This window comes from Vidua chalybeata, chromosome 8 (assembly GCF_026979565.1).
Source record: "Vidua chalybeata isolate OUT-0048 chromosome 8, bVidCha1 merged haplotype, whole genome shotgun sequence".
Taxonomy (NCBI): Eukaryota; Metazoa; Chordata; class Aves; order Passeriformes; family Viduidae; genus Vidua; species Vidua chalybeata.
The window spans coordinates 19,319,143-19,338,277 of NC_071537.1; the positions used below are offsets into that span (position 1 = coordinate 19,319,143).

Below are 19,135 nucleotides of genomic sequence, written 5' to 3' on the forward strand. Positions count from 1 at the left end.
ATTAACTGTAAAACAAAACCCAGCTACCCCAACTTCCGTTCCCCATATCCTCCACAAAAGGTCCTTGCCAAACAGCTTCATAGCAAAAAGGGAAAAGAAATGACAATCCTCACTTAGCATACCAGTGACTTCACTTAGTGAACTAAACGAAGAGGAAGTGTATCCCTCTTGGCCAGGACTGATCCTTCCCAATTAATTGAAACATGAGCAAATGTCTTTGCTGCAAAGGAGTCTTGGTGATGAGAGACCTTTGCTGGCCACCCATGCTGGAAGTACTTGGAGTAGAACACAGATGGCAAACTGTCATTTTTGCCAGGTAGCAAATCTTTAGAAAAAAAATATTCTCAGGATAAACAGCATTCACAGAGAGAAATTGCCCAGCCCTTTATTGTCTAGGTGAGCACTACAGCCTCGCAACAAGGTGCCTAAAGTTAATTAAGCAAGTTCTACATTAATGAAGTCATATTTATGACCTAATTATATGTCACATTTCTATTTATCTGTATAAATCAAAACCACCAGAACTAACTTATTTCATAGTTGACAGCCACTGGCAATAGTTGCCATCAACAGCAGAGAGATGATTTTCATTTATTGGCTTGAATTTGTTTACCTGAGAATGCTAGATAATTTGGATTGGATCTGATCACATCATCCATGCTTTGCTTTCAGGTGTCCAAATACAGGACTCTATTACTGCTGACCCAACAGCAATGGGTGTTCTGGAGTACCCCTGCTTTAGGTCACAGAGTTCTCTGATTCCCAAACATCCTACTTGGCAGCCAAGTTAGGAACAGTGGCAAAGCTCAATCTATTGTGCCTGTGAAAATCTGCACATCAGAAATGGAGGCCCAATGCAAACAACAAGTCCCCCACATTTCCTCTCTTCCATTATGTCTCTCTGTCAAGGTACCTATCTGGCAAAAATACACTCTGGGAACAATCAGAGTCAGTCCTGACTGTTTTTATGGTTAAATCTCCAAAATGTGCCACTGTGAACAAGATCAATTGATTGATTAATCTGTCTATCCACCTATTAATTGCACAGTCACATTTGTATTTTAACCTCAAACTCCAGCTATATAATTTTTGTCAAGCTTTTATGAAATTTGGGTAGAGAAGCTTTGGCCATTACACCCAGCAACCTGTTTAATAGATGCTTAGAGCAAGGCTACTCTCCTGAGGAAGGTTACCTTGGGTTTGAAGAGAAAAAGTGGTGCAATTCCTTGGGCCAAACTGTGGAAGTGTAGCATCTTCATATGCCCTTGGCCAGCAAGAAAAATCAGCAGGAAAGGGAGCACAAAAGCTTCAGAGCATTCTTCTTCCCAATCCTATGCTTGTTCCTGTCCTCCCTCCTGCATGTTCCCTTCCTCACCTCTCCTCTTCTTGCCTCCCATTCCTCCCCTCTGCCACTGCACTCCATTCCCCTCATCTCCTGCTGCTCTGCAGAGGCATTCCTGCAGTCTGAGCCTAGCCCCCAGGCACATTTACTGCTGTTGTCTCAGCACTGGCTCCTCTGATCTACTCCTAGCTTTTTATTTTTATTTTTGTTTTAAAATTAATTTCCCTGTAGATTTTAACCACTCCATTTTCATTTACCCATTTTGTTCTTCCTCTCCTCCCTTCCCCACCCTCCTCTTCCTTCCCCTGTTCCCTTTGTCTGTCTGTGTCCATCCCTTACCCTACCACAGAAAACCTCTCCTCTCCCCTCAGTATAAAGCAAGAGCCTCATGGAGCCTCTCTCACCCCTTTCACCCCCACCACGCCGGTCGGCTCTGGGCAGGCTGATCTTCAGCCCTTCCACATGGCCCTTTCAGACGATGCGTCCACGCCTTGCTACAGTGCCTTCCTTCATCATGGTGCCCACTTTGGGCAGTCCAGCAGCCAGCCTCTGATAGCAGGTAACCGGCCTTGGCCACAAACTGAGCGGGGATGCTGTAGGCAAGGGGTTCAGTTTCGTCTGATGGGGAGGCAAGTAAATGCTGCAAGCTCTTTGAGTGCAAGTGGGAACCAGAGCAACCATGTTCCAGGTCTGCATCTGCAGCATATGTTCTCAGCTCCATGAAGAATCAAAAAGTTTTCATGCCTGTCCTTCATTTTTAGAATAAAATGGGAAAAGAAGCTGTAACTACCTAGAAGTGACTGGGTGTCCCAGTCGGATTGGGTTTGGGACTTAGTATAGAAACACGCATACAGCAAAATCCTGTGTTGACTCAGTAGTCATAGTGTCCCTGAGAGCTGCAGGCACAGAATACAGTGTGCTAGCCTAAGGTAGATGACAGCAGTGTGAAGATCCCAGCCAGCTCTAGGCCTGGGTTGTTCAGCAGCTACTAAGTCAGATAGACACAGGCAGTTGGTGAGCACTGCCATAGCAAGCTGTGAGCAGTATTTGAATCACCTGGTTTGGGAGTGTCAGTGTGTGCTGGTGCCTTCACACAGCAGACCAAGCAGTTAAGAAACCCAGCATCATGTCTGAATGTCAAGAGCAGGAAGGACGTGTGAAAAACTGTTTTACAGCCAAAGGAATACCGAGCTGAAGTAGGTGGCCTTTAAGGGAAGAGCAGAAGTGAATAAATAGGTTGCAGAAGACAGCAGCATTTATGAGCAGCAGGCAGGAGGGAAAGATGAGGAGGAAGGTCAAGCTTCAGGTAGGTACTAAGGGAAACTCCTGAGCAAGGTGACAGAAGCAACATTGCTGCAGAATCTCAGGGGTGATTTGGGTGAAACAGTGGGTATTGTCTTGGGTGACCACTGACCATTTTTCAAAGGATGTAATCTGGTCTATTTCAGAACAGACAAGTCTTAGTTCAGACCACAGTTCCTAATACTCAAGAAACATATCTTACTTCTGCCTCCTTCATGTTCCTATATTATTTTTCTTTTTTGACTTAATATCCTTCCTTTGTCTTGTCATGTGAGATTTCCATTTCCAAGTAGGAAAACAGCAAGTAACAGCAGGGAAGTCTTGTGTTCATAAAACCATCTTGGTCCTAACTTAAGTACAGCCAGTAAGAGTTCTGAGTTCTGGGCACTTCCTAAGCCAAGAAGTGGCTCCAACAGAACAGATATTTGGGGATGCTGTTATGTATTGACCATCTTCTAGCCTAGAAGGCACTGTGATTCTTGAGAGGCACAAGCCTTAGGACTCTTATAGGGAATTAGACATGGGACAAAGCGTTCAAAAGCGCAAACAATGTCACAGTGATTCAGGTGCTGTTCCTCACTCAGAAGGTTCTTGCAGGAAGAAGAATGGCTGCAGTTGGAAGCATATTATGAGCTAGCTTTGCCATAGCCCTGCAGTACAAGAATTTAATAATCCTGTCTACCTGTTTGCAACAAGAGGAGGTTATGGAAGGGGCCTGTTTGTATGTAACAGCATTTTAAGAGTTTCTCTGTGAGACTCTTACTGATGTTACTGATACAGTACTTGTTCATTATCTTCTTTTTCAAGACTGGGATTCTGACAAATGATCACTTCCCAACAAATTTTCCATGCTCTGTTTTGAATATCAACCTCTGTGTGCTCATGTCTGAATAAAAACACAGGGGCATATGTGTGCACATCAAGTAGCAGAGCAAGTGTATACGTGATCCCACCTGAATGAAAGTGTCAAAATGAATTAATTTTGCCTGCAGCTAGATAATGTTATCTCTAACTTTTCAGTGGCACTGTTTTCTCATTCATCACTTATTGTTATTTCTCAGGTTAGTCAATAAATGAAACTAAAAGAACAAGAATTTTAGGCATAAAAATTTCTTGCCTTAAACCAAAGTGAGAAAAAAATTACTACATCTACTAGGTGTTATTCATACGGTTTAACATACAGCTACAAGTCACTAAAGGAATGATGGTGATAAAAGACTAAAAGAGTGTAGAATATTAATCCCTGATGCATTATGTATTCATTTTTATCAGTATTGGGGAGCGGCTGGAAAATGGCCCAGCTGTTGTCGAAGAGGACATAAGCTAGGAACTTCAGCCACTGATAGGGAACCTCTTCCGGAAGAAAGAATGAACTTGCATTTCTGTTTTCTTGAGTAAATCACCTCAGTAATCCTTACTCAAGACCTGCGAAAGCAATGACACTGGTTTAGCCTACCTCATCCCAGAGAAACTTCCTCCCTTCAGGTTAATGTTCCATGCTTATTAGTTTTTGCTTTGCCTTGTAACTGTTAATTATTTCTGATTCCCCAGTCAAGGTTCATGCTTGTTCCAGGGCCTGCTTTTATCAGTTATCATTCTGCTGGTAGCAGAGCTAAACCAACGCTTCTTCTTTCATTGGCATATCCCAGCATGGTTCCAGTGACTCCAGTGGTGTTAATGAGCTATACATAGCCTCTCAGTCCTAAAGGTGAATCAGACTCTTGCCAGGAAAGACAAAATTTAACAAAAGAACAACAAAAAGCACAAACTTCTTGGTGAGCTACAGTTCACCTAGGGACGGTGAAAGGTTTTTGATGCCTGAAACAGGCTGACATCTCAGTAGGCAGTGTTGGAGGTTGAGCTGTAAATCTCTCAGCAGCTGTGGGAGAAAGATTATCTTAATTTATTTAGCTTTTTGTTTTGGTTTGTTTTTCTTTGTTTGTTTTGTTTTGCTTTGGCTTGAAACTCCCAGCAGCTTCTGAGATTATTTTAGTTCATTTAAATGCAATAAGCACTAACAGCAAATGCCCTTCTGGCTGGCCCGTTTTCAGGCTAACCAGTCCAAATGAGGAAATGCCTCTGGCATCAACCAAGAAACCCCCAGCTGCACTTCCTAAGAGAGAAAAAATAAACTACCATCATACACCCAGTCCATACCCCTCTCTACTTCTTTGGTGGTGAAAAAATATCACAACTTAAAGTACTATAAATAAAAACTTGTACCTGTGATAAAAATGAAGTGAGACACAAACTAATTTGCATGATCCAATTATTACATATAGTATACCAGCACCTGGAAGGAGTCCAACCATTTATCGTTTCATGCTAAGCATTGTGCAAATGCACTAAAAGTGTGGTCTTGCACCAAAGAGTTTGCAGCATAAAAAGAAGCACAGAGAGGTAAAGTGACTTGCCTAAAACCATCAGCAGGTGAATGGCAAAGGTGGGAAGAGAGACAGACACAGAAAACTCTTGGATCACTTCCCAGTGCATTGCACATTGATCACGCCCTAAAGCAAAATCACCACAGTTTTGGAACTGCATCCACTGCATATAGACAGGACCTCAGCTACTCTGGCAATGAATATGCTGCCATTCTCTGTGCAGATCAGGGCCATTTTGATTTAGTTAAAATAGATCCAAAATCTACAATGAAACAAACCAAATTCTTTTGAACCTCATCAAGCCAAGTTTTAACATCCATCCTTATAGTGTGAAATCAAAAGTGACCCAATCTTCACCCAGAATTTTCAGTGGGTGGACAGAGCTCATGTAAGAGAAGGCTGTGCAGTACTTGCCTATCAAGTCATGTGACAGTGGGACAAGAGGTGATGCCAAATCAATATTGAAAGATCTTATCTCTATTGATCACCTGTCCTGATTCTCTCCCTTTCCAGGTCGTGATATGGCAAGCACCACCTTGCCTGGCTACCCACCCCATGTTCCCCCAACTGGACAAGGCAGCTACCCAACATCAACTCTTGCAGGAATGGTTCCTGGTAAGTCAGCTGCCAACCCTCAGTAATGGTGCACACATGTCTGAATGCTTACCAGCATTGTGAGAGCTTTCACAGCTGGCTTGGCTATTGCTTTGCTGACATGAAGAGCTATTCTTTTCATAAAGAAACCATCAGGTGCCTATAACCAACGTAGCTAACAACCCTTTTTGTAATGTATCTCTTTCCCCCTAGTAACTGATTCACTGCTGCTATGGGCAGCTAGCTAGCTATAACCTGTGGCAATTAATTGGTAATTAATTAACCCTAGTATTCATTAACTAATGTAATTATTTTCCAATGACCCATGCAGATTATTATGTACTGCTCATGGTTCAAGATACTCACCTATCCACTAACTAAGGGTGACAACCCACCTTCTGTCTAAATCCATGGCCATCAAGCTGAAAATTATCAATGGCAATTTAATACCTGCAGTATTTGAAGACCTACTGTCTATATATAGCCTAAACTTACTAAGAACTCAGGAATTATTAACAGCATTTTACAAGAAACTATTCACTCTTAGCAACCAACTACTTAACCACCTCCTGTTTGTAAAATATTACCTCCAATCTAAGAAATTACCAACCTAATCCTACATCCAAAGACAAACTCCTTCATTGATACCCAATGCTTTGGAGAAATACCTTGTCTCAGCATATGGATTCCCCTACTCTATTGGAAGAAGAGAGAACCATTTACTCTAGGACAACTGCAGAGTTTATTACCTCAGGGTCTATTACCCACTCTCCTCTGATGTCTGTTGTCCCCAGTAGATAAATGAAGAGGCAGGATTTGCTTTTCTCAGACATAGTAGCTCAGAACTCAGAACTCATCTGCCACTGATTTCTGCTTTTCATGGCCCATGGTTGTGAGTCCTGATGATTAAGGGGCAGGTACACAGCCTATTCTACAACCTCTGCTTCTGAAGAGATGAGTCCAGAACTGGAGCAGCAAAAAGTTGAGGACAGAAAGCTCTTAAATTACTATCACATGAGTTGCCAGGGCTTACAAGTGGAAAGCCTAACTTAACCCTCACCTAGGTCTCAGAACAGCCAGCTAAATGAACATTAACATCAGTGAGGACAGTGAAAATATAACTGCCAGGAAATGCTTTCAGGTCAAAGTCTTAACATCTTTAAGTGACAAATCATAGAACGGCCTGAGTTGAAAGGGACCTTAAAGGTCACCTAATTCCAACCACCCTGTTATGGGTGGACTTAGAGATTGTGCAAAGCCCCATCCAGCCCGACCTTGAACACTTTCAGGGATTGGGTATCCACAACCACTCTGGGCAACTTGTTCCAGTGGCAAATTTTAGGGCATGTCCTACACTAAATTTTTCAGGGAGGTGGTTTGGCTCTGGAATCAGACGTGCACTAAGACAATATAAAATCAATTAACACCTCCCACACAAGTCCCCCCAGTACCACTAGGTAAATTCAGTTGACAGTATGGTCAAAACTTAGAGGAGGTCACAGCATATAGAAATTATTCATAATATCAAAATAGCTGGCTCTTTGAGTCGAAACTGTTCAGTGTAATTTAATGCCCTCATGACAAGGATGATACCGACTTCTAAACTGGGACAAAAATTTTAAGACCACTAATATCAGGGGTCACTTATCCAAGAATAAGGTAATTCAGCTCCTTGATCTGGAGGCTGCATATAACACAGTAGTATCCACAAAAAAAAAAAAAAAAAAAAAAAAAAAAAAAAAAAAAAAAAAAAAAAAAATCTTCTGGTCAAATGGATATCTTCACATTAAATCTGATGTCAACATTTAATCAGAGGGAGTTTTTCCAGTGGCCTACTTGGGCATCCTGCAGTAGTTACTGCATCTTTCAATAGAGCATCAGGTTCTGGCTGTTTCAGTCATACCCCACTGGTCAGACCCAGCCAGGAAGCCCTTTTCTTCCTGTTTTCTACTGTGACTGAAGCCAACAAGATGGAGATAAAGAGGCTTCCTGGGAAGAAACAGAAGACTTTGCTTTAATGGGCCACTCTGCAGATCTCTGCAGCCACTACTTTGTGTCAGGGGCCAACAGGGGAAATATGAGGAAGAGCGTAAGAGTAGAGCAAGCATGTATTGGTACTTTCTCCAGAGATCTCCCATCCTCCACATTGCAGCTAAGCAACTTTTTAAGCCAGACTTCCTTCTACTTAATATTAAACTCTTGATAGGTTTTCCCTCTACAAATGTAAAAAAATGTCTCCTGAACCCATATAAGCCTTTAACATGCACAGAAACCTTTTGCAAGAAGTTTTATAGCTAAACTACATATTTTATGAAAACTATATCCCTTATTTTTTCTGAACCTGCCACCTGCTAGGCTCACTTCATGCCTCATCATTTCTGTATTAGAGGACTAAACCAATAAGATTTAAATACAGATGCCGAGAAATAGTGTTAGTAAAGATTCCCTGAGCACAGATTGCACAGAATATAGCCTCCTGAGATCAATCCTCTGTGCTGACTTGCAACCTCTAGGAGTCCAGTTTGAACAATCAAATACAATGGTGCCAATGGTTTGTTATGTGCCCTCAGGCCAAGAAAGTTCAGGAGCCAGTGCTTTAACTACACTGGAAATAAGAAGCCAGCGAGATGACTTATCAGGAAGTATCTTTAAGAAACGTACTAACATGTAAAGAAACCTATTGTTAATATGTGAGAAAACATGGGAAAGAGGCTCTGTCTCCTTTTAACAAAGGTGCAGAGCTAAACACACAACTGTTCAGAAATCAGATTTCTAACCCATTCAAAATTCTGATTCTTTGATATTTGCTTTCATTTTGCATTGGTATGAGGAGTCAGAACCTTGCAGTAGTTCAGTTTGCAAACATCAGGATGAAACATTTCAATAACATCAACATGTTCTAGATGTCAAGACATATTAAAATAATGAAAGAACTGAAAGGAAATTAAATTAAATGAGAAAGGCAAAATGAAGCAAAACAAGAAATCTGAAACATAATACTTTGTTTCAATTTGCAATAACTTCAGAACTTTTCTTTCCAAAATTCTATTGAAGCTGACAAGCTTGAGCAAAACATTTCCATTTCAATGAGACAGCATTTTCCAGTGGAAAACTGTTTCTGAGAAGATTGTTTAACCAGTGCTAATCAAAGCTGCTATTTTCTATCCATTACAACCTTTCACTGGATTTCTACTTGCATAGTCTAGAGAAAAGCTTGTCTCCTGTAGCATTACATTCGTGCAACATGGCCAGCAAATGCAAATGCTTCTGAGCATTTATGTGGATGACGTGACAAGACACATATTCCTGCATTTGCCCTTCCTGTAACTTCAGGTCCCAGGCTGCAAACATGGATGAAGGCCAGTGGTCCTGAGCACACACTTGGAAAAGCAGGGGTTAGTCACTCACAGACAGATGAATCAGGTATTGGGCTACACTTGACCTACATATCTGAGACCCATTTCCTACAAAGGTAACAGAATACCTTTGATCCCTGTCTTAATTCTTCCTCTTTCCCAGAAAGGACGTCAAGTTTCTGCAAACTGTTTTAGTGAAGCGAGCATCCACTGAAGGAACTGAAGTTTACACAGAACAGTGCAGAGCCTGCAGAGGGCTGGGGACGGCAGCGGCAGGGAGTCGTTAAACAGAATCCAATGTTGATGAGGAAATTACACTTGTTTCATTAGTGATCGGGGAAGGCGATAGCTCAGTTCCTCTTGGTCACAGTTGAGCTCAAAAGCTCATTATCCTGCTGCATGCATGCTTTCACTCCTCGTCAATAAACACTGTTTCCAGTGGCTGCCCTCCCTCCTCCCCACGCTCCTTAGCTGTGGCTCTTTCTCCTGTGCTTAACCCATGCTTTAGCAACACTATAAACAGTGTAGGGTGGCAACTCAGCAGGGAGTGAGAGAAAAGATTTGAAATATCAGAACAATTTCTCTCCATACAGTGAAGTTATGTCATATGAAATACTTCAAAAAGCAGAAATTCTCGTGAGGATAGGTTTTTTTCTCCTTCTTGGGGAAACAAACCCATTCCAGTATATTCCACAGATAAATCAATTCAGTAGAGAAAAATCTGGACTGTGCATTGCATGGTCATCTTTCCAGGTTTCACCTATTCCTTCCCAGCTAGTTGTTGGATTTTCCATGCAGGATGTTTCTAGCTATGGAATTATGCTGAGTTATTATCATTAAAACAGTAGTTAGCAAGATCTCTCACACAAAATGAGGCTTTATACTGAAACTAAAAGCTACTGTGACTAAAATATCTTTGGATGATGATTTGGTTTAATTCACACTCATTTTTGCACTGACTGCTTTGGTTATCACCCTGAGTACCTCTAAAGACCTTTCTGGAAAGATTCTCCTCAAGTTTAAAACAGTACAAATCCCCTAACTTGAACAGACTTCATTTCCACCATCTGAAATCTGTGGCTTTGGCTTTAACACTCCAGTAAGAGGAGATTTGCAGAGATTATGCCATAATTAATTGACATTCTTTGGTAATTGTATCACAGACATCCATCCCATCTTGCATTACCTTCTTTTCCTGTTCCATAGTATCTAGCAGGAACTGCCAGATGCTTTTCAAACACTTCTGTTTAACAATTCCACCTCTGCCTTAGGGCAGACCAGAAGCTAATACCTACAGTATTCTTCCTCTGCCTTTTAAGCACATAAGGCCTTTCAGATGGACTTAATTGCCCACAGTCTGTTGATATGACATTAAATTGAGCTTATGATCAGATCATGTTATGATTTTCCATAATAGAAGAATACATATTTAAGTTTGGGGAGATTTGTTTATTTTGAATGCAGCACCATGCCCCTTCAGTTACCAAATACCCTACACAGCCTTCTAAGAAACAGGGAGACTCAGCTCCTTCTGCACAATAAAACTGAATGTTTTAGAAGACTCTGTACCATTCAGATCTTAGTTCAGAGTCTTACTAGGTCAAACAATTTGGAAGTATTTTGGTTTGGGCCCATTTTCCTAGTGTGAAAAGGGGAGCTGTAGTACAACTTGTCTTTCAGATTCAGCACAGTACCTAAACTGCTAATCATTAGAAAAACATTTTCCAGAGCTAGAATGCAGCAAGTTTTCTCGATAACTCTGTAACTAAGCATAAAAGAGAGGTTAATAATGTATGAATCACTTTTCTGACTAATACCATCTTTCAGAGTAAGAAAGAAAGCGATTCATGTGTTTTCCATTTTGTTTTGTATTTAAGCACAGCCAACTCAGAACGTTTCCAAAAATGAATGATACTCTTCTCCACAAATATGCCATCACACTCAGTACCCTAATAAAAAAAAATTTGCAATACATATTGCCATCAACAGCACTGCTAGTTCCAAAGAGTTTCTTGTGAGCTTGTCCCATCAACCTTCCATGCCTGCTGTCTCGACACTACTGGAGAACCTTCAATGTTATTCATAAGAAAGCTGATAATTAAGTGCAATAAATCTTGCATATGCAGTCCTACTGCAGCTTGAGAACTGGAAGACAGAAGACAATGAAAAAAAAAGGAAACAAAAAACCCCACTTTTATAATTTACTTGTATTATTGAATTTGAACTGATTTCTTGATTGTGAAGAAGTAAATCTGGTAATGCTTAATGGTATGGGTAAGCAACTTTGCACTGAACAGGCACTGCAGTGACTTGAAGGGAAGAGTTCCAGCTAGACAAGGAAGCTGCATACACCAGTTCTCCTGCTGGCGAATGGATTCAGCATGAACACTGGTCTGATGGAATAGCAGATGTAGATCTTTATTCCTTACTGTATTTCACATCTTCCTTGGTTTCTTCCAGGGAGCGAGTTCTCAGGGAATCCCTACAGCCACCCTCAGTACACGACCTACAACGAGGCCTGGCGGTTCAGCAACCCTGCATTACTAAGTGAGTACCTCTTTCCCACAGCACACCCCCAGCCTCGCGCTCCTTCTGTTTGTCTCTTTTTCTTTTCTTTGTTCTCTTTGGGTTTTTTTTTGTTTTGTTTTGTTTTGTTTGTTTGTTTCTGAAGAGGGGTTTCAAGTATTTGGGCATGTGAGAGGCCTTTTTCCTCACTCTCCAGTCCAGTTAGAAATGGGTATATAGCTCATGCATATTTTGTATCAGTTCTGAAGTGGATTCCTCTTTCATGAGACAGTTTAGAACTCGAGTTCAGCTCTGGCTTCTCCATGGGCTGCATCCACAATTTATTCCAAATTATATCAAAAGTTAAATTTAGGTTCTGCTACTCTTAGGCCACAACCAGCATACTCTTAAGGTCTGGTTAAAAATTCAGATAAGGTTTCACTCCTCTCCCAGGCTAAATCCAGAGTCAATTCCAGGGAAATCTTTAAATCCCACAGAATTTCTTCCTACTGGACCAGTTGGACTAGTGTCTAGAGTGGGAGACAGGCTGCATCACAAGATTTATAATAGCCAGTAGAGTTCTCTTGCAGGGATATATATCCATCTCCAGTCACTGATATACTCAGAAATAGTCAGGGGTTTTTTCAGAGGGGAAAAAAACTCCTATGAGAGACTTTCACTTCTAATACAATATTTCTTTGCAGGGGAATAGGAAAAGATTTATTATATGTAAAATAAATCAGTTGTGATTATTCCCTATGTATTTACTGAGGTTTAACAACTGGATAATAGATGCACATTTTATTCCAGTGCTGTTAAATTCAGTAAATGTGATCTTAATAATCAATCACTATTTAACACACATTCGATAACCAACTAAAGAGCTTTCATGCCAATTGTGACCCAAATCCCAATTAATAAAACCCTGTAATTTTCATTTCTCCCCTCCTAGTTTTAAAGTACTCATTACACTTTGTCAGGTACACTCAGAACATCTGGCTTGGACACTTTCTTTGTGGCTACAGATCAGGTGTGGCATATCGTGCTGTAATGTTTGCTATGGTTTAGCCCCATGCAGCCAATTGTTCATTCCCTAACCAGGAGGATCAGGGAGAGAATTGGAAGGATAAAAACTAGAAAAGTCCTGGGCTGAGATAAAGGCAGTTTAATAGGGAAAGCAAAAGCCACACATACAAGCAAAGTAAAACAGGGAATGAATTCACTCCTTCCCACGGGCAGGCAGGTGTTCAGCTATCCCCAGGAGAGCAGAGCCCCATTATGCATAATGGCTACTTGGGAAGACAAACAACATCACTCCAAACATCTCTCCTTCCTCCTTCCTTCCCTGCTTTCACATAGTGACCAGGATGTTTTCTGGTTTGGAATACTCCTTTGGCCAGTTCAGGTCACCTGTCCCAGCTGTGCCTCCTTCCAGTTTCCTATGTACCCCCAGACTCCTCACTGCTGCGTAGCAGTATGAGAAGCAAGCAAGCCTTGGCTCTGTGTAAGCCCTGCTCAGCAACAACAAAAACATCTCTGTACTATTAACCCTGTGCTCAGCACAAATCCTAAACACACCCCCTTACCAGCCACTGTGAAGAAAACTAACTCTACCCCAGCCAAAACCAGCACAAGTGTTCATGGGTTTACTTATTGATTGTCAGAGGATGCAAAAGGATCTCCTTCCTGTAGAGGGACGTCCTATCCAGAGGCCACCGTAGCATCTATCGAGTGAAGTGTGGCCCTCAGTTGCCTTTCCCTAATTTCATTAGGAGCTCAGTCTCCAAGTTCTTCTTTTGGTTCTTTTGCTTTTCTTTCTTTCTTTCTTTCTACCTTTCGTTTTGTTTTCAGTTGTCCTTTATTTATTTTCTTAGTTTGATTGTTTCTGTTTTTTGTTTTGGTTTTTTTTTTTTGTTTACTGTTTGTCCTTTCAACCAGTCCATTCTTCTCCTGTGTTAACTTTCAGGTTCCCCTTATTATTATAGTGCCACATCCCGGGGCTCCGCACCTCCCACTGCTGCCGCTGCCTATGACCGCCACTAGTTACCATGGAAACCACATGAAACTGCAGGGCGACAGCTTAGGCCTCCACATTGTACCTGTCTGATCACCTCCCTCCATCCCTGGGAAGGGTGAAGAGACCTTCTCCGTTCCTCCCCACAGTCCAGTTCCTTCTTCTTCGCCACGAAGGCGCCGGACCAAGCGCTCACCACATGAGACTGAGACCCCCTCGTTCCCCCTGCCCTCCGCCCCTCGCCAGAAACAGCCTGCGGCCAAGTGGCTTCCCCTGCAGGAGCCCTCCAACACCCCTGGGTAAAGCTCACCCATGCAAAGTCCCCTTGGCTTCCCGGACTCCAGGGGGACTGGGAAGCAATGCAGCTGGCAACCATTGCCTTACAGGACCCCTTTCTAGGAGCAGTAAGGGCCAGGGAAGCAGGGGAGAATGCCGCTTGTGAAACACTGTTCCCCAAAGATATACTCCTCTGTGGTGGACTCTTGAGTGTGTGTAACCTGTGATGCTCACCCTGTTTCCCTGGACAGAGGGAACAGTCTGGCTAGAGCAGAGATGGCAGCACCTGGCCCATCTGGCAAATGAAGAAAGGACCGAGTAAAGATCTGCACCCCATGAGGGGTTCTCTGTGCACCTCATCCCCACTTTCCAGCATGGATTCCCCCAGAGTTGGCTGCACCTCATGGGTGGTGACTTTGCAGGCCAGAGTTGGGAGGAACCTCACATATACACCCACAATTTCTGTGACACACAATCAGCTCAGACAGGAAGATGGAGCAACATTTACAAACAAACCAACGAAATGAAGAAATATATAAATAGATATATAAATATAACTGTGTTTTTATGCTTTGTCATGAAGGTCTGTAAAAAGGAACAAAAAAATCCCCAATTTTCTAAAAAACCCAAGCAAACAAAACCAACAAAAAAACCAAAATAATAATTAAAAAACCCTACAAAAATAAAACTCCAAGTCCCATCTCTCCCCACCACCTGAATGGCAGACGAGTTCCTCTGACGTTTGATGCTCCTCTTTCACTCTAGGTTTTTGTTTCCTTTCTGTTTTGCACTACAATGGGATGATGGTATTGGAGAGGATTGGATGCCAACTCCACCCGGTCGCCTCCTCCTCCCCCTCCTTTCCCAAATCCTGTCTCTGGGGAGCAGTGTGGACAAGTCACATCTGACAAAGTTACCAAATACATCAGTCAACAAAAAAAAAAAAAAAAGCACTCTGAGGCAACAAACGTTTTCCATGTCACTGGTTGGCAAACAAAGAAAACAAGCCCAGCTGCGCTCTCACTGCGCTGTGTGGTGGAAAGTGTGGGGCTTCATGTGGGCCCATCTGATTGCCCTCTGGACAGCTGAGACTGAGATGGACAAATTCAGGATTGGCTGGGATAATTGCTTGGTTCCCTAGTCCTTAGCCTTCAGTCCTTTTACCTTAAACTCTGTACCTGTGATGACTTCAATTCACCCACATCCCAACTTTTGCAATTTTAGATATGCCCAACACCCATTCTCCAGATCTCCACTGCTGGTGACAACCACCTCATTATCTGTGCCCAACACCTAATTTCCTAACCATTACAGCCCTGCTATATGGGCCCCCCTTTGATTCCCCACCCATCTGCTCATACACCTACTAATTTATAGGCCCCCATTCAAATCCATATGCTTGCATCCTACCAGCCAGACCCAATATACAGTCCCATCTTTTCATCTTCAATCCTGTATTGTGCACCCTAATATTTACCCCTTATCCCAAATGCTCACCTGATGATTCTCAAGGGATTCTCTGCTCATTTTGGTTCCCAAGTGACAGATAAACACTGTTCTGCAAAAGGCTAAATGTCAATAGAAATGCTTATTATCCTGTATTGTCAGCAAACTCATAAACTGTTCCTTGCACTGACACTTCCTCAAAATTACTCAAAGAAAACATGAAGGCAGCTATAGCCTGTCCCCAGGGTACCAAGTCTGCCAAAGTAGATCCTTGTTGTTTTAGAGAGGTTTCAGATAAAACTTGTGGGCTATTGTCCATGGACAAAGACAGGATTGAGACTAAAACCCCCGAAGGGCATAAAAGTGAACAGTGGAGCAATCTCTACAGCCAACATCATGTTTAAAATCCAAAGTTCCAAGTCTCTGAGGAGATGTGGTAGTGGACTTGGTATTCTGTCTCCAAGTTTAACTTGTATGTATGAAATCCACCATCAGTAAACAGCTGTGTTGATCCCAAAGGCCCCTTTCACCTAACTTTTTCAGCCTTTGCATGGCTTTAGCTGATTATAGGTCTGTGTCTTCTTTATTGGGGTGCCCAAATGATAAAGGTGTTTGGGGGGACATTTACATAGAAGATATAGAGCTAAAATCTGTTCCTGTACAGAATAAAATCCAAGAGGTTACTTCTGATCTATTAAAGTGTCATTCTGCACATCTTACCTCCGAGTAACCTGATGCAAATAGCGGAGTGGTTACACTGTCACCGTGACCAGAATTTGGCTTGTTGCCTGACCTTACTCTATCAGAGAAGAAAATTCTGTTCAATTTCTAAACAAATGCTTTCACCACTCCTTCTGTTTTCCTTCACAGACACCAGATAGATGCTGAACCCTGTTAGAATGATCTCTCTTTTAGTCTCTCAGTACAACCTCTGCTCTACTTGTGCACCACACAGATTCTCTCAGCGGGTAGTCAGTGCAGAGGCAAGAAATCCCAGGACCAGCAAAGAGAAGCTCCTGAGGAAGCCAGAGAAAAGGAGACTGTCACACCTCACACTTGGCCACCTGCAGCCCAGGGCCCAGGTTGAGAGAAGCCAGAAGCTCTGAAATGCTTATTTTTCTAATGGGGTTTCACTAAACTTGAGGACATGAGCTAGAGTCTGAAAGCAGGATTTAGTTGTCTCACTCATGGCTGGCTTGATTTGACCCTTGGAAGGCCAAATCTAATGTTGGTTTAACTCCACTGGTAAAAGAGGATTTCCACCAGGCATTGGATTGGTCTGGAAAGTTCGTAAGTACAGCATGTAGTTTGACCAGGAAAATTCAAAGGAAAGCAGAATTATGCAAAGGACTGGGCAGTCTAATCCTCTTCCACCACCATCTGTAGACCCTCATGCGAATGTACTGAATTACATTTGCCAAAGAGTTTCTTGTGTTGGTTGTTTTGATTTACAGTCGGTGGATGCATTGTAAAGCAGTATTATAGCCCAAGTCTAGTAGCTGACATGGGGATTTATGTGGTGATATTATGCAGAAGAAAACCATCAATATTCATCTAGATTCCATTAGACTGGACTATGCAGGAAACGCAAAAATTCTACCAATTATTTAATATTATGTTATTTGCAAAAAACAATTGCTGCTTTGTAGGAAGATAATGTGTGTAATGTGAAGGCAATTCCTCTTGTATATAAGTTCATCTCCATCTTCATCATGGTAGTTATTAAAACAGCCTCGTCTCATCCTGTAGATAAGGAACACGCTGTGTGTACTGTGCAAGTCTCGTTGTGCTCACTGAAAACAAACCAATGTGTTCAATAAAGCACAGCACAAATCCAGAACTTGAGGGAACAGCCAAACCTTATAAGGACCCTTTCCCCAACAGGCCAACAGCTGCTTTGCTATAGGTGGGGGGTTTTAATTATTTTCCTTTAAAAAGTGTTACAGGAAAAAAAGAACAAGGATTGGAGGAAGAAATCATTATGCAAAATCCAGTGAAGTCTATAACACAAACCTCTCCTCCATTCTGCTGTCTCTTACCTTTCTCACATTTCTTTCTCATACCCTCCTGCGATTCAATTTCTATTCCTCTCTTTTATTATTTCTCATTCCCAAAGCACTTTTCTATCCAGGGAGAGAAGAGCATTACTAATATGAGAACAGGTTTCTGGGACCTCAAGCACCCTAGTTCTCCTTGTGGCTCTAGAAAACCTTTGTCAAGTCCAATTTCCCCACACACATCAATGCCAACACTCTGTAAAATGGGAATAACAACAGTTTCTAGTTCACAGAGGGATTACACAGCTGAATTAATTAGCACCGGCTCAGTGCTTTGAGATTCTGGATAGAAAATTCCATCAAAATTTTAAGCATTATTGTGAATAATAATTAATGTTTCCAAGACATTTCTCTTTTTTCCTTTTTCACACAAATCATTCTTTGTTTCTTTATTCTTCTTCCTTAGCTCTCCCTTCACTTCTTTCTTCTCAGGTCATTCTTAGTTCTGTTGCTACGTTTGCTTTATCTAATGGACCAAGCAGAAATGTTGTGAGACTGGGTCTCCTCTGTCTCCACTCGATCATGGGGGAAGAATCTCATGAAATTTCAAATTCTGTGCTTGGCAGGAAACAACAGGGACCATAGCATTCAAAACTGGGCAGTACCTTTGAGTCCTGCTCTCTGAAGCCCTCATCCTTTTGGCCCAAAGGGATGTGGGGAGGATTGCATGAGGTGGATGCAGTAAAGCTGACACTTGTGGCCTGTAAATCTGTTGGGGAGAGTTGGTGGCAATGAGCCCTGCAGTGGAAACAGGGAGAAGTTTGCATGCTGTCTGACCCATCAGTAGCGATGAATTAAACTCAGAGCAAGACTTTGGAATTGGTCACAACATAAATGTGAGGATATTAAACAAGAAAAGGAAAGCAAAAAGCCCTGCACCTCTTTCTTCTCTTGAGTATAAAATTATATAAGCATATTAACATTTTCCTAAAGGAATTTTTGTTTTGCTGAACTGTTGGAAAAACTCTACCCTTTTGTCCCTAAGGAAAAGCACTCCTCTGGAAAAAGAAATAAGAATCATAGCTGAGCTGTCCCCTTTGGCACTTGACAGAGTGAGGGCTTCTGAGGGACCCACAAATACCACAGAGTGCTCCTTGCCTGAGCCCAGGATGGTGGCAAACTTGCAAAGCAGGAAGGAGGGACCAAACCAACAATTACGGAACTGATAACAAATGTAACCATAGAGCAGCTCTGCTGATCATCTCCCTGCTAAGCTAGACATGAGACGGGAGGGAGGGGGCCAGTGCCAGGTGCAGGGTCACATCCATTCTAGGCTTCTGCAGCCCCTCTTGGCTTTTCCTCATCACTTCAGTTCTGTTTGACTCTTTTCTTTTCTCTTTTTGTGCACATAAGAAATAAAAGCAATTTTTTTTTCTATGTCATTTTTGTGGCTTCTGGCTTGTTTCTCTTTCCCTCTCCTTCTTTCTCTCTCTTCCTCCACTCCCCCAACACTCCACTCTCCAATAGATTCCCCTTGAGGTCTCTTGGAAGTTACATTTGTTGTACCTGGCACCCTTTGGGCACTGTGTAAACAACATTATGATTGTTAACAACTACCACACTGCGTGATGGACGGCACTGCACATGCTTGCAACACCCTACAGCACAATCCAGCCTCTGAGCCCCCACCAGCCACCACACGCTCCTATGCATTGCCAGCAGGACTCCCTCGTCTATTGATCTCACTCAATTGATTCCCAATGATCCATAACATATCAGGTACCCCCAGGTAGTTAAAAAAATCAAAATGCTATTGGGTAGCCACAACATCAGAAAGATGTGGGGTAAAACCCAGAGTCTCCTTCCCCTTTAAGCTTGTTTCCTCATAGCTCCAGCTGGGAGACTCTGTCTAGGTGAAC

General features: G+C 42.2%; 1 protein-coding gene across 4 annotated transcripts in view; it reads left to right on the forward strand.

The window, feature by feature from the left end:
* The window catches only part of PAX2 (paired box 2), an 87,591-nt gene extending 68,978 nt beyond the window's left edge, over positions 1–18,613 (forward strand). For 2 of the 4 annotated variants that reach the window (XM_053949456.1, XM_053949453.1), the window contains exons 8-11: positions 1,692–1,901; positions 5,542–5,643; positions 11,439–11,525; positions 13,469–18,613. In XM_053949456.1, coding sequence (XP_053805431.1) covers positions 1,692–1,901; positions 5,542–5,643; positions 11,439–11,525; positions 13,469–13,590 — 521 coding nt within the window. In that variant the 3' untranslated portion in view covers positions 13,591–18,613. Of the gene's footprint in view, positions 1–1,691; positions 1,902–5,541; positions 5,644–11,438; positions 11,526–13,449 lie in introns of all 4 variants that reach the window. The other 2 variants (XM_053949454.1, XM_053949455.1) reach the window with 2 other exon arrangements.
* The last annotated feature ends 522 nt before the right edge of the window (positions 18,614–19,135 follow it).